Raw genomic sequence first — 15,105 nt, forward strand, 5'->3', positions numbered from 1 at the left:
GGCTGTGCCGGCCGGGCTGTGAGCGAGTGCCATGTGTTGCTTCAGTCCCCGGTGCGTTCCCAGCCCCAGAAGCTGCGTGCAGCTCGTGCTGCGCTCCGGTGGGGACGTTGCTGCGGGCTGGGGCCAGCTACAGCAGGAGGACACGAGATCTGGGCTGTTCCCAGGAGCAGCGGTGCGGCTGGAGCCAGGAACGGGCAGCGTGCCACCCGCGCCCCTGCTCAGTATGCGCGAGAGCATCTCCCAGCACGGCCCCACAGCCAGCGGGGTGGCACGGGGGCTGCCATGGTCCCCAGGGGCTGGGACAGCCCCACGTCCCACTCTGGACATGTGACACAACAGGACAGCGCCTTCCGACCCTACACCGTGACCTTCCCGCTCTGGAGTGGCTTGGTGGGGACAGACCCCGCTTTGGCAGGGAGATGGGGGAGCGGGTGCGGAGAGCTGGGCTGCCACCCAACTTCTGCGTGGCTCCCCCCGGGCATGATGGGGCTTTGCTTGGGGAGGGGCGGGGGGCTGGTTGCCCACGCTGGTGGCCGTGTGGCCAGGACGGCGGGCTGGCCACAGCCCTCATTCCTCCGCTGCTGGGTACCGCTTTGTTGCTAGCTGGTGACATCACCCGAGAGCCCACCCCCTGCCTCTTATCCGTCTCTCTGTCTCGCTCACTTATTCACAGGCAGCACTGGCAGGAGCAGGGGCTGTGCGAGAGCCGGCGGCAGCAGCATGCGTGCGGCGTCTGGGGCTCAGGGCGCGAGAACCACGTAAGGTGCCCGCCGGAGCCTCCTCCCTCGCCTGCCTCCACTTCCCCCAGCAGAAACTTCACGGCTCCCTCCTGCGTGGTCCAGGCTTCTCCGGGGGGGCTTGACGCCGACAGCCGCATGCATGACACTCCGAAAAGGAGAGAAAATGACCATAAGTATCCAGGAACACATGGCTATTGACGTCTGCCCCGGCCCCATCAAACCCATCAAGCAGATCTCCGACTACTTCCCCCGCTTCCCCCGCGGGCTCCCCGCCGCCGTTGGCCGCAGCAGCTCCCTGCGCTCCGCTGTCAGCCAGCCCTCCGTCAGCCCCGCCGAGGCCCCCCGCGAAGAGGACGAGGACGTGGACCAGCTTTTCGGGGCGTATGGCACGACACCCGCCGAGCAGCCAGCCAAGTGCCCAGCGCCTGAGGAAGTGGTGGACCCTGAGGGCTACGAGTCAGACGACTGCAGTGAGTTTCTAAGTTTCCCTGGGAGTTTGGTGGGTGCTGGAAGCAAGGGTGGGTCTTGGGACTGGTTCCCCATCTTGCTGCCTGAGCCGTGCGCCCTTCCTGGCCACGCTCTCCATCCTTGGGGTTACACTGCAGCAGTGAGAAGCCCTCGGCTGCAGCCAGGGAGGATGTCACAGCACCGCGGGTGCTGCCCCTGGGTGGAGGGAGGCCCTGGGAGTGTCCCTGCTGCAGCCAGACTGGCCGCTGAACCCAAACTGGGGAAGTCTCCCAAGAGCCACCAGTTGCTGTGCTTTGCCGTTGTGGTTGATGCACTTCTCTGCCTCGTCCCTGCTCAGCTCTGTGCCTCCAAAGGCTGCCAGCTGGGCTCAGCCCCTGTGGTTAATCCCTCGCGGTGGTACAGCCTGCTCCAGCCACCCCGCTGATTAGCTGGCGATACGCTCCAGCATCGCCCAGCTCCAGATTGGCGAGATATGTTTGGAATGACAAATTTCGCCCGGAAAAAATCTCTGCCCTCTCCCTCGGCAAACTCCGTCGTGTCATTCCTCACCCTCCAGCTGCAGACAGAGCCCTGCACAATACCACGGGGCTGGAATTTTGAACGGAAGGTTTTGGTTCTGGTCGATGCAGGTGTTTGCAGTGAGGTTTAACCCCTCCCCACCCAAAACGTCCTTCCCACCCGGCTTGGTGGAGCTCACAGGCTGCACAGCAGCTGCTGTCTGGCTCTGCCAGCCCCGCTGGCTGGGATAGCATTGCTTTCCTGGAGGTCGGTTGAAAACCAAGGTCTGTGTTCAGCCCAGCCCTTGGGAGCCAGACCCTGCAAGGGGCTGAGCACCAAGTGTGAAGGCAGGAGAAGCCATGGAAGTGAGCCGGTGCTGCTGAGCCGTGCTGGTCCTGGGGAAGGGGGAGACTGAGCTGTTTACGGCCCAGGGCCGGGCAGGCGGTGGCTTTCCCTGTGCAGAATGTCACAGCCCTGTCTCGGCATCACTCCCTGGCTGCCGGGCACTGGGCTGGCCCGGGCTGCTGCCAGCAATGCCGGCAATGCCGGACTCTGGAGTGTGACCCCAGGGAGAGCTCCGCGAAGGGCTGCGCTTGCTGGAAGGCAGCACAGCCACCCCCGTGTCCCCTGTGCCGAGCCCAGCCGTGGCTCCGGGAGAGGCTGTGGCTCTGGGTGTGAGCCCCAAACAGATGCTTCCTCTCTCCCCATCCCGGTGCTGGGGTCACACTCTCTTTGGAGGAGACGAGAGCCGCTGCGCTCCCAGGGAGAGCATCTCCGCTAAGCTGCGTGTGTCCCAGCCAGGCAGTTAACAGTGACTTTAACCAGATTTAGGCTATTTGCTGCTATAATTATTAGATCGTGTTTGCTCATCCTGGCAATAGAAATGGGAGCAACTGGGCTTCAAGGCCAGAGGTGTGTGTGGGAGCCGAAGCGCTTGGGAACAGCACTTCCCCTGGGTGGCTGGCGGGGAGCTCACCCAGGGTGCTGCTGTTTGCATTCAGACCCACCAGTGATACTGGAAGTGGCTCAGCTCGGTGCCAGGAGCTGACGGGTGTTTGTCTCGCCCTGGCTGGTGGTAGGAAGAGTGTTTCTTGCAGCGTAACAGGTGTCAGGCAAACTGCTGCGGCTGTTTTGCCAGATGCGATGGGTTTTTCTGGGAGATGGGATTGCCGGTACCACATCTCTGGGGACAGCACGGGATGGTCCCAGCTGCTCCCAGGGCCCCGGTTGGCATAAATGTGCAGGATGAGACTGTCTCTCCTCCATGTTTAGCAGCCAAGTTGCAAAGCTGGATAAGGGCTCTCTGGCCCTATTTCCCAGGCGGGGAGCTTGGAGGGGGTTTGTGCAGCCTGACTCGAGCCATCGGCTACACTGGGGAGAGTCTCTCAGCTCCCACATGGCCCCAGCGATTGATTCAGGGCTGCTGCATTAGTCACCTGCACTAAATTTCCCCTGGGAGACCTGTCTCTGCCTGTATGGCAGGACAGCGTTGGGGTTTAGGTGGTGTCAGTTCCCTCTGGTGACAGAGAGGGTTTGGGGAGTTGACTGAGGTCTCTGGGGACAGTGGTGTCGGAGCCTGGGTGCAGCAGCCGCAAGTCGAGGGCTCCCTGGGCAGGAGCGTGTCTTGCCCAGAGATGCTCCCAGCGCAGCCCCCGGAGAGGTGCAGGCAGAGGGATTTGGCCATGGCAGGTCCATCAGGAGGAGGGGATGGCTCCTTCCCGTTTGTCCCACCTGCCTGCAGGTTTCCCTTCTCCAACACCAGAGCAATGGTGTTGGCTGGGAGGAGCAAAGCTGCCCCTGCCTGGGGAAATGCAGCATTTGTCTGGGTTTCCCCTGCCTAGGGTCACTTGTCCACCTTGGTGTTACCAGCAGCACCAGGCTGGCGGGTGACAGGGGTGGGGGACATTGCTCAGCCCCCGCAGCACTGCCGGGTGGCATCGGGCAGGGGCTGGACCGGAGCTGCTGCCGTCTCTGCCCGACCTCAGTGCTGCAGGGTGGGTCCTGCCTGCCCCTGCTGCAGCTCACCCGGGCTGGCTCCAGGCACCGCATTCCTCAGTCCTTTGCTGAATGGTTTTACTGACCCCACCAGCAACCCCGGGAGGTGCCTGCGGAGCCGCAGGAGCTCCTGTCCTCCCGACAACCTCTGCCTGGGGTGGGGGCAACCCTGGGAGAAGCATCAGTGGCTGCTCCCATCCAAGTAAAGCGGCCTGACCCAGCACTTTGACATACAGAGGGAGCAGGGACATGTGTGTGTGTGTGTGTGTGCATGCGTGTGTTTGGTGCTTTGGAAAGCCAAGAGCTGCAGGAGGCAGGTGTAATCCCTCCAGAGATGGGCAGGGACCCGGCCAAGGTGCAATGGGAGGGCACCCGCTCCAATGGGTGGGTGGCACTGGTTGCTGGGAGGCTGATACAGAGGCTTGGGTTGGTGGCTCTGGGACATGTGGGGCACCACAATGCAGCCCTGCAGAGCTCGGGAGCTGCGGAGATGCCGAGGAAAACAAGCGTGGTCTCTGTGGGGCAGCCATAACCAGCCTGTTGCATGCAGCGAGAGGCAGGGAGCAGGCAGGGCCAGGGAGCTAACAGAGCAGATAATGAGCAGACATGAGGGCTGGCTCTGGGAGCACTGGGAATCATGCGGAGCCAGCCCTTCCCATCAGACCCACCAGCAGAACGGCTGCAAGGGTTTGCAGGGTTGTGATTGGCATCGTCTGCTGTCCCAGGGCCCTTGGGAGAGGGACCCATCGCTGCTCTGTGCCTCCTCTGTGCCCCCTCTGCAGGGATACTCCAGGACCCAGCCCAAGCCGCACAGAGCAGGACTTGTCCCCAGTGGAGCTGCTGAGGAGGGGGAATGGGGCAGGAGAGCTGAGAAAACACACGTTTGGTGCAAACGCCATGGAAGGGCAGTTGGGTGCCCTTGGACCAGCACTGACATCTGCTGCGAGCTGAGAGCACCAGCCCAGATTTAGGGCTGGAAAGGGAAGTATTCACTCCTACTGTCTCAGGACACCCGACTCTTACCTCGCCTTTGGTTCCCCGGCACTGCCCTGTCCCCTGGGTTCCCCAGTCACCAGGGATGTGTCCCACCTGCTGCCAAGGGAACTTGCTTCACAAGGAAAATCAGCAAATGCCAGCTAGGTGGCAATGTGCCACCTGTGAGGAGCTGGGTCTCGCCTCCCATCACCCCAGTTCCACATAAGTCGCTGCCCCTCGAGTGGCTGTGATCTCCTGTGATCTCCCGGCTGCAGCACCAGCAGGAATTTGTACCCGAGAGATTTTTAAAGGTCTCTGAAATCTTGCGCAAGGTAGTTTCTAGCCCTTGACAAAATGTTCTGTTCCCCAGAGCTGCTGTTTCGTTTTGGAGCGAGGCTGCGGTGCTGGAATTTCCTCCCTCCTCTGTCCGGGTTTGGCTCTGGGTTTTCGGATGGGGAGGCAGCTCGAGAGCAGGGGTTGCAGCAGGAGCTGGCGTTTCTGGCAGAGCCGCCCCATACTGTTCCTGTCAGTGCTCCGGGGCTGGTTATACATGTACAAACCCAGCCAATTGTACAGTGTGCCCAGCTGTATTCATGGGAGGAGCGGGCTCGTGAGCTCCTGAGCTGCAGCAGCATAAAAACAACTTCTCCAAACTACAGCTGAGAGGCCTGTCCTGGTGCACAGCCGCTCGTGACGCCTGCTGCAAGCAATGCCACAGAAGTTATTTAGGAAGACTCTTATTTTGAGCAAAGAAGGTAATTAGGCAAGCAAAGCCGTCATGCAGATATTAATTACTGGCTGCCTGAAGATGTAAAAAGGAATGAAGGTCTTAAGGGGTGCAGGGTTTGCAAGTCACCTGGTGATGCTTTTGGCCAGCCGGGAGGAGGCAGGAGAGACGACAAGGGGAAATGTGCATTGAGACGATGAGGATATTTACTTCTGAAACACAGCTCCTTAGCATATGCTGCTACTGCTATTTATAACCTTTGAATCGTCTTTTCAATCCAGATAAGACCAGAACAAGTGTTTTTTACTCAGGAAACTAAACAAGCCACCGCTGATTTCAGCAGAGCCTGGAGCGTGGCTTTGCCAGCCACACCACGACTGGAGCTGCCCGCACCAAGGACGTGTGTTTAGGTACTGGGTGGTGTCGGACCCGGGTTTAAGGGCATCAGGGAGCTTGTAGCCCTCCCAAGGGAGATGTGCGTGTTAATTGGGGTGATTTGGATTAGCTCCTGTCTGGTTTCCCACGGGATACGCAGGTATCGGGATGGTGCTGGCATGGGGCGAGCTCTCACCCTCTCCTGCCCCATCAGTGATGTGGGCAGAGGCTGCACATACTCCTGGTCCACTGAGGAGCCTTCAGCCCCCAGATGGCTGATGAAGAGCCCCTCTGCTAATGAAGGAGCCACATGGCTCCTGATTAATGAGGGGCCTTGCTCCTGCCTGGCTCCCTCCCTCCCAGCAGTGTCCCCAGCCCTTCACTGTCCCCTGGTCCCCACGTGCAGGACGATACTTGGCTGGAGGAGGATCCTCCCTTCCCTGCTGCTGCCCTCGTCCCTTCACTGACACCTCTCGCTCCAACGCGCTCGAGCCCAGGGGGTTCCCGAATCTTTCATCTTTGTATTTAACACTGAAGGCAATTTTGGGGGGTTGTTAATTGCAATACCGTATTTCATTAAAGGGAGAGAGAGGAAGAGATTTGAAGGCCATCTCTAAATTGAAATTGCGGAAAGTCTAATTGCTGCTGACATCAGGGACCATTTAGTGCTGTAAAACATAATTGCATCTCTGAACTGTTCCGAGCAGATAAGTGTTCATCTGAACACTCCTCCTGGAGAAGACAGAAGAGCTGATGAGCATCCATCAACCAGCCTCACAAAGAAGCATCTCTCTGCTCCAGAGCTTGCCAGGGGCTGGCGCTGTGTCGCCAAAATGAAAAACTATTAATTGCTGTAGATTTTAAGTGAAAAATCCACAACAAGGCAGGGAGCAGTTAGAAGAAAGAGGAGTTGTACTCATTCCTCACTCATGGTCACGTTGAATTCAAGCACATCCGTGGAGCTCCTGAGGAAGGGGGTTCTCCTGCCCGTGTGCTGGTCCCCACTGGGTTTTTGTGCAGGACTGGGAATGTCCTGCCCTGACCAGAGTCCAGCTGGCACCATGTGGTCCAGGTGCCGATGGGGATGTCTGTGTCCCAGTGTGGTGTGCTCCCCCTGGACGCATCCCAGAACCTTCCACAGGACACGGTTTTCATGGAGTAGCTGCTGGTGATGCTGACTTTCAGAAGTGTCCTGTTTCCACCTGCCTCCACCACCTTCCCTGGCCGATGCCAAACCCTCAGCGATGCCTGTGGCTGTGGGTTTGTGCCACAGGTCGGTGCTACTGTCAGACCTGGGGACTCGCAGCCGTCAGGGTCTGCAGCACCTCGACTCAGCACATTGCAGGATCCATGGCTGAAAAGACCCGTAAAGGAACGCAAGTCTTGAGCATCAGCCCAAAGAGGTCTGTGCAGGGAGCGGGAGCGCTGCGGGTGCTGGGCAAACTCAGGAGGCTGCTGGGGCTGCTGGTGCTGTTTTCTGGGGGTGACCCTGGGGGCTTTCGGGGCTCCCCCATGGCCCAAGCATTCGGTCCTTGAATTGTCCTGGTGCCGATGGGCTGGGATGAGGTGCTGCCGCAGGCGGGAAGGCAGGAGCGCACACAGCCACCCGGCAAAGCGATTTCAGGAGCCCTGCTTGGAAATGGCAAGAAATAATTTCTGTTCCTCTTGAGGAGTCATTTACCGGCATTTTACATGGGGCTGTAAGTGCACGGAATTACTTGCTGCCTTTCAGGACCTTTAAAATTATCTCCATTGCAGAGGAAAATTAAAGCAATGGAAGAATAGGGACCTATCTTTTATAGTGCATTAAAAAATACCCAGCCTGAAGGTTACTGAACCTGTGCTTTCTGTAAGGGAGAGCTAATCCAGACAATCCCCAGCAGTCTTTTTACTGCTCCACTCTGATCTCCCTGGCACAAAATCCATGAGCAGATTATCTTGGGAGCAGCAATGCTGATAAGCAGAGGGACTTAAGGCTTTTGGACTTCTTTTTAATTAGTTCTATAGTGGGTTTCTTTGTGCACACCTCAATTTCTGCCAGTGTGGAGCCTTGCTGGGTTTCCTAATGGCAGTCACGATGCGAAAGCTTCCTGGACTTTCGAAGGTAAGGAGCCCACTCAATCATCGCTTCCTTCTTTGCCAAAGCTTTTGGGTCTGTTCTGCGAATGTTGGTGCCTCTTCCATGTCTTGAGCATCTCTTGGGCTGAGCAGCTCTTCTCCCTGGGGTGTCCCAGGCCACCGAGGGGGCGCATCTACCGCCCTGCGTGGACCAGACAAGGGCACATCGCCCGCAAGGACAGGGGCTGGCTAAGGGAGCAGAGCGCAGATTTATCGCCGCCTTTTGCCTTTCATCCCGCAGGTATAAATAGAAGCTACTTCAGCCTCCCCATCACCCTGGGCGCTGATGGGAAACGTCAGTTAATAAACAATTTCTGCCGACTCCACCAAGAAGGGGGGTAGCGGTGCTGTGCCAGGACGCGGCGCTGCCCTCCGGCACGCTCGCCATATCCCACGGCTCAGCCCAGAGACACATCTGCCGGTTATGCTGGCCTCTCATAATTTCGTGGCCCACTGAATTAATCAAAATGCCCAAAGGTCAGTGGGAGAAGAGACTGCATTCCTGTGCAAGTCAGATTTATCTTCCTTTTTAGAGCCCGTGTTAAATGCCAGACCCTGGTCGGCATCTTCCCATCAATCTCTCCCAATTCAGGGAGGGGAAGGAGGGTCAGAACCTGCTAATGAGTTCAGTTCTCCTAATGGTTATTTTATCATTGGAGCAGAATAATTGGAATAATAATGATACATCCTGCCTGCTGTCTGGAGAGTGCAAAGCTGCCTTTGTAATGCCTGACAAACACATTTATTTGTATTTTTTTATTTGCAGCCTGTGTGATTAGAGGGCAGCGTTCAGAATAGCCCAGTCGAGTTAAATACATCTAGGAACAGCGCTTGGAGTCTAATTGCTGCCGTTTTCTTTTTTAGGCACTCACTCCCCTAATTAAGAGCACAATCAAGTTGCATCTCAGCTGTGAGGACAGGTGGGAGGGGGAAAGCAAGTGGAGAAGGTTCGACTGCTTTGCGGGGGCTCTTTTCGGAGCTGGGTGCATCCCTGCAGCGTGGAGGCTTTGGGCTGGAGATGTTGGGTCTCCTGCAGCCGGGCTGGGTGCGCTGCTGGTGGGTTGCAGGAGCGGTGAGACCTGTGCTGGTGTTTTGGTGTTGTGTTGTGTGGCCGCTGGCTCGATGTGCTGCCCGCTCCAGAAGCCCAAGGCTGGCTCCCAGGGGGTTTACATGGAGCTGCTGTGAGCTGCGGGGAGGTTGAGGTTGGATATTGGGAACGATTTCTTCCCGGAAGGTGCTGTTGGGCATTGGAACAGGCTGCCCAGGGCAGTGGTGGAGTCGCCATCCCTGGAGGGGTTGAACAAACACAGAGATGAGGTTTTTAGAGACCTGGGGTAGTGTCAGTGTTGGGTTAATGGTCGGAGTCGATGATCTTGAGGCTCTTTTCCAACCAAGATGATTCTGCAATTCACGGCTGTGCTGATCCATCGCCCAGTGACACATCCCTGGGAGGTAACGGGGACCACAGGCGCTCTGCTCCGGCGGGGACGTGTCCTCAGCATCCGCTGCCCGCCGGGTCCTGGCTCGGGCAGCGCTCGCCCTCGGCACCGTCGTGGCACCTTGGCTGCCAAACCCCACGTTAGCCTGATCCCTCTTGTCATCTCCATACAGCCGCATTTTAAAGCAATTAACGCACGTTCTGCTGGTGTTCCCACATCCCTCTTTGGAATCAAGACTCACTATCAATGAAAAAATATCCCTGTGTAGAGGAAAGCCCCTCCAGGGCTGGAGGAGAGCTGGGGTGGGAGCCTGGCAGGGCTGGGGGAGCCACGCAGCCCCATCCGTGCCCTCCCATCTGCTGGCAGCTCCAAGATGAGTGGGAACTGCTCCAGGTTTGCTCGTGGACCACCAGGACTTTAGTCCCCAGCTGCAAAACAAGCATCTGCTACCATGTGATGGTGTTTTAGGGTTTTGCCTGTCTTGCCGGAGCGGGGCTCCCCGCTGCCCTCACCCCTGGGGCAGGTTGCAGTGCCGAGGGGACAGGAGGCTTTGTCACTATTTCCTGCCCGGAGCCTGTTTTCACGCCAAGCTTTTAATTTGTTTTATAAATTGCCAAATCCAGCAGGCTAAGCCACGGGCCCCCTTCTGTGATAAAAATAAAATAACAGCTTGAACTTGGGAGGGCCGGGCGGCGAGGCTGGGAAGCAGCTGATTGAAGGGCAGGTGGAAATGCTGAGGCTCCGAAACCGGCGGCTTCGTCTTCCGCTCTTGAGCAAAAATGCAGATTTGCTGAATTTCACTGACTTAGCACTCGCCCGTGTGCCACGGAGCCTCCTGCTACACGTTGGGCTGTGCTGGTCCCCGGGTTTGGGCTCCAGCGTTGTTGTACATGACCATGAGCTCCCGGTCGCCGGGACTCTGCTGTGCTTTCCTCCTCCTTGCATGATGTGGAGTGAGTTTGTTCAGTAATGGGTCTGGAAAGATCCATTTGGGCCAAACCCAGAGAAGACACACGAGGTGTTGCAGGTTTGGCCTCATGCTGTATTATTTCCATCTCCCCTGAGCCCTGGCAGGTAAACCCCACTGATTTATGACTTGCCTAAACTGATAACTAATGTGCCGTGAAATTACTCCAGAGCAAGGAGGGGTACATTATTCTGCCAGAAATCTCTGAATATTTACTCTGCTTTGAAGGCGAGGTATTTGCTCCGGCACAATGATTTTTATTTGCTAGCAGGCAAACCTGTAGCTCACTTGTGTTAGGGCTGGAAGATCGCTGTGAAATTGCAGCAGGAAGGTTTCAGCCCCCTGAATATCCACTGCCTCCCGGGGCACCTCGCTGTAGAGGCTATTTACACTGGAAAAAAGCACCTTATTTCCTGCCACAAAGTTCATCTAACTTACCTCCCAGGCAGCAAACTCTGCTTTGATATTAAGCAAAATTGTTCTGTTTTTTTATTTGGGTATTTTTTCCCCCTGCTCTGAACCCGTGTGTGCGGTGGGAAGGTGCAGTTACCTTGGAAACAGCGGTGGGATGCTGCGCAGGGCCGGGCAGACCCCTTTTGGGGAAGGTGGGCATGGAAAAGTGCGGGTTGTGGGGTCCAGAGCCACCCTGGAAGTTCCAGGCTGGTGGCAGGTGAAGCTGTGTCAGGGGGGATGCTGCTCCGCGTCCAGGCTTTGATGTGTGAATCAGATTCAGGAGCCTTTGAGAATGTTAAGTCATGTTTTTGGAAAGCCAGTCTTTTTAAGGCTTTTCCTCTGCTTTGCATTAGTGCGATTTGCTCAGGTTGTCCAAAGGGAAAGAATTTCTCAAGCCAAGTGCTCTTCTGCTGCTGAGACTCTTGTGGTTTGTTCTGGTCTCCTGCCCCTTCCCTGTGGTCCCGTCTCAGGAGCTTCCTGCCGTTCCCGGATTGCGGATGCCATGAGGGAATGCTGCTCTGGTTAAAAACTGTTGGTGTTTATCATTTTAACCATAAAGTTATTTCAGTTCTCACTGGGTTTAATTTACAGTTTGCAGCCAAACTGGAGCTGGGAAGGGATCCCATTGGTGGCTCATTTGTTTGAAGGTGTCGGTGTACAAATACATGTTCTGGGAATTGCAGTGGCACTGGATGGGGGAGATGTGCCAGCCGTGGGTCTTGGCCGTGTCCCAGCCGTGCCTGCATCTTCCCAGGGAAGATCCTTCAGGTCCTGGGGATGGGAAGCTGCTGATTGATGGGGTGAAGCCCAGCGAGGCAAAACCATGTGCTGCAGCCCTTCATCTCTCTGGCTCCTCTCCCAGGGCTGTGCCAACCCCCTCGACCACCAGCCTCCCAGCATGGAGCTGTGTTTCATAACAGGTGTGACAGGAGGATGCCCGATGTTTTACAACATCTGCAGCCATTCTCTAGCATCTTCATCCCCTCCTCCTCCTGTGCTCCGAGGGAGAAGAGGCAGTGTTTGCTGGGCCCCGCAGGTTAATCACATATTTTCTCCTTTGCAGCCACGCTGGGGACGCTGGATTTCAGCTTGCTCTACGATCAAGAAAACAACGCTCTGCACTGCACGATCAATAAAGCCAAGGTATGTGTGAGCGCTGGGCGAGGACCAAGTATACTCGGAGCTGCAACCTCTGCCACCTTTGTCCTGTGTTACGGAGCCACCAGAGCCCAACTAAATGCCACAGTGAGGGCAGCATGTGGGGACAGCTGGGTGTCCCCGTCCCTGGGCTGCGCTGGGGGCTCTGGTGTCCCCAGCTGCAACCATCCCTTTGCAGCTCCCCATTCATCCCAACACCCAGTGCCGCTGCCCTCTCCTTCCCCTCCAGCTCTGCCTTTCTGGGTGTTTCCAGCGGGACAGGGACGGCTGCTCATCCCCGTGACGAGAAGGTTGCAGCTATTGATGCTTTTTAGAATAGCTTTTTAGAATAGCACCCAACCCAGTGTTGTTATTTACTTGACCGGCTGTCAGTTTATAAATGGCTCTTTTAAATGCTGCTAATCATTGCCACAAAGTGTTCTGCCTCAGCGCCTTTGCCGTCTGCGTGATTGAAGCAATTAGGGGTATTTTTTGGCAGATTTTGGAGGAGAAACAGATAACTGAGGTCCTGATTCTGCCTCTAGGCCTGTGGAAGATGCCTCTGGGCACTGTTCAGCTCCTCTCTGCTTCACCAGCACCAGGTCTGGAGCAACGAGGGCTCCAGGTCATCTAAGTCCCTGTAGATGTTGGGAAGGGGTGGAGGGTTCTTACAGAAGCCAGGAGAACCTGCAGGAGAATGGGCCGTGAGCTGAGCCCCCAGAGGATCAGCCCACACCGTTTGCCTTTGTCGGATGCTCCTCTCCCCTCCAGCCGCAACTGGCTCATTTGCAGCCCCCACCCCAGAGCCCCCTGCGCTGGGGACTGGGACACACGTCCCCACCCCACTGTTCTCCCTGGCTGGAATAAGACCTTGAGCACAAAAGCTCGGTTTTGGGGCTGAGCGTGGAGGCTTCTGCCCCTGGAGCTGCTCCTGGCTGGGGGGCGAGTGCAGCAGCCCCAGCTCCCCGGGCAGGGATGGGACAGGGATGAGGCAGCCGCTGGGTTTTGCTTCCCTCCCTGTCGCCTGTGAATTCTCCACCGGCCTCTGGGTCAGGCTTCCCTCGGCGTGCTCGGGAGCAGTGCCAAGGAGGAGATCTCTAATTGGGTTTGCAGTGGGTGGAAGACAGGGAGGAAGGAGACCTGCGAGCGGGAAGTGATAGATCCAGCAGCAACGAGAGCAAAGGCAGGGGGGGCAAAGGGAAACCCCTGTGCCCACCTGGGTGCACAGGAATCGTGGTCACAGACCCCATCCCACGGGGCTGCGGGCACCCCGTGGCACTGGCATCGCCCCTGGTTATGGGGTGTGTAAAAAACCCCCTCACCGCTCTGACATTCAAGCGTTCGAATCCTGTTCATTTCCATTCTGCTCTCATTCTCCCATTTTTCTCTTTTATTTACATTGCCATCTGCTCGCTCTCATTTCATCTCTCGCCTGGGGAAAGCTGCCAAAACTTGACTACAAAAAGGTAAGGGCCAGGACCCCGGCTGCCGGCGCTGGGAGCCGGCGTTGGCTGTGTAGACATTAGAATTAGTGCAGACGTTGGAATTAGTGCTGTAGAGGAGGCGACACGGTGGCCGGGACGTGCTGGGGCCACGCACACGAACGCAGCACAGTCACGGTGCATGGCCCTTGGGTCTGGGCTGGGACTGGTGTGGCCGTAGGCTTTGGTACGATGTCTCAGGCCCCCAGAAGGTGCCCTCAGGATGTGTCCCAACTCCAGCAGCCCCCAGAGCCTCAGTCACTTCTGGATTATTTCTCTTTGATATCCCTCCCAGACCCCTCTTCCCATTTAGATCTTTTTGCTTCTGTTTATTTTATTCGCCAGCAGTTTTGTAGCAGCCCATGTCCCTCCTGAGGCACATTATTGGCTCCTGGGGAGCGGGAAGGGGGTTAGTGGGCTCTTAGAGGCACCAGTGACAGGTTAAATCCAATCAGTTATGCTCTGCCACCAATTTTCTGCTCTGCAGCCGTCAGCTCCTGCATTGTGCAGGAGGTCAGGACAACCGGCAGGGGTTTGTCCTGCTGCCTGGGGACAGCTGGGGTGCTTCTTGGTGGACGTTCCCAGTGGGATCTGCGAGATGCTGAGTGTTTCCAGACCCTCAGGTCAGCCTGTATCCCGGGTTTGGCTGGAGCAGGAATAGGGAATGAGAGAGGTTTGCTTTGTTGTGGGAGGTACGGAAGCTGGTAGGGGTGGGACTGTCCCCACGCTGTCTGCTTACACCAGGAGTGAAGCGCTTGGTGCCTCGGTTTCCCTAATAGCACACACAGATCTTCCCTGCTGATTTCGGAAGGCAGCAAGCACCCGGCATCTCTGCAGGCTCCAGCCGGGGCAGCGAGGGTCCCGGTTCCTCCAGGAGATGAGTGTATCGAGTGCAGGGCAGCTGTTAACCACATCTGGATGTGAGGCCAGTCCCTCCTCTGTGGGTTAGAGCTCAGGCACGTTGCAGCTCAGCTCTGATCAACGGGGGAATAAATCGGGGCGGTGTGGGAGGCCGTTTCGGGGTGGGAGCAGCCGCGTGGCAGGAGGGCTCTCCCCTCGCTGCTGGGTACGAGCACCGCGCGCTCCCCGGGTGATGGTGATCTGTGCTGTCATGTGTGAGAAACAGCCAGGCTGCCCTGGGCTGCGCTGGGCATCGCCCCCTCCTAGGAAATGTGACGATAGAAAATGATACGATGAATATGCCAACGCCAGGATCTGTGGCCTTGCACGCCCTGCTGCGGTGTGGGTGAGGGTTTCGTTTTCTGTTCCATCCTGCAAAGCCTGAGCTGCTGCATGGAGTAATATCATAACCTGCTACAGGGGACCTATAGGGGTGCAAGGTAGTGCAGATGCTGATAGGATAAGGGGTGATGGTTTTAAACCAAAATGTGAGAGATTTAGACAAGATATAAGGAAGGAATTGTTGGCCCTGAGGGCAGTGAGAGCCTGGCCCAGGTTGCCCAGAGAGGTGGTGGATGAACCATCCCTGGGGACATCCCAGGCTGGGCTGGATGGGGCTCTGAGCAACCTGAGCTGATGAAGATGTCCCTGCTCATGGCAGGGGTGGCACGGGGGGAGCTGGGAAGGTCCTTTAACCCAGGCCATTCTGTGGTTCTGTTCTATGATTCTATGAGGCTCTGCTGTCCTGTGTTGGTCAGGAGGAAGATGCCCTGGGTGAGCTTCAGGCAGTGCAGGCAGCTCCCTGGCCCCAGGCAGGGCAGGTGCTGCCCGT

At 57.1% G+C, this 15,105-nt stretch overlaps 1 protein-coding gene across 2 annotated transcripts in view; it reads left to right on the forward strand.

The window, feature by feature from the left end:
• The first annotated feature begins 664 nt into the window (after positions 1-664).
• Positions 665-15,105, forward strand: part of DOC2B (double C2 domain beta) — a 30,303-nt gene continuing 15,862 nt past the window's right edge. Inside the window, exons 1-3 of one of the 2 annotated variants that reach the window (XM_065853190.2) lie at positions 665-1,210; positions 11,819-11,898; positions 13,335-13,358. In XM_065853190.2, the coding sequence (XP_065709262.1) occupies positions 880-1,210; positions 11,819-11,898; positions 13,335-13,358 (435 nt within the window). In that variant the 5' untranslated portion in view covers positions 665-879. The remainder of the gene's footprint in view (positions 1,211-11,818; positions 11,899-13,334; positions 13,359-15,105) is intronic. The other variant, XM_071816847.1, reaches the window with a different exon arrangement.

Source organism: Patagioenas fasciata, chromosome 19 (genome assembly GCF_037038585.1).
Source record: "Patagioenas fasciata isolate bPatFas1 chromosome 19, bPatFas1.hap1, whole genome shotgun sequence".
Taxonomy (NCBI): Eukaryota; Metazoa; Chordata; class Aves; order Columbiformes; family Columbidae; genus Patagioenas; species Patagioenas fasciata.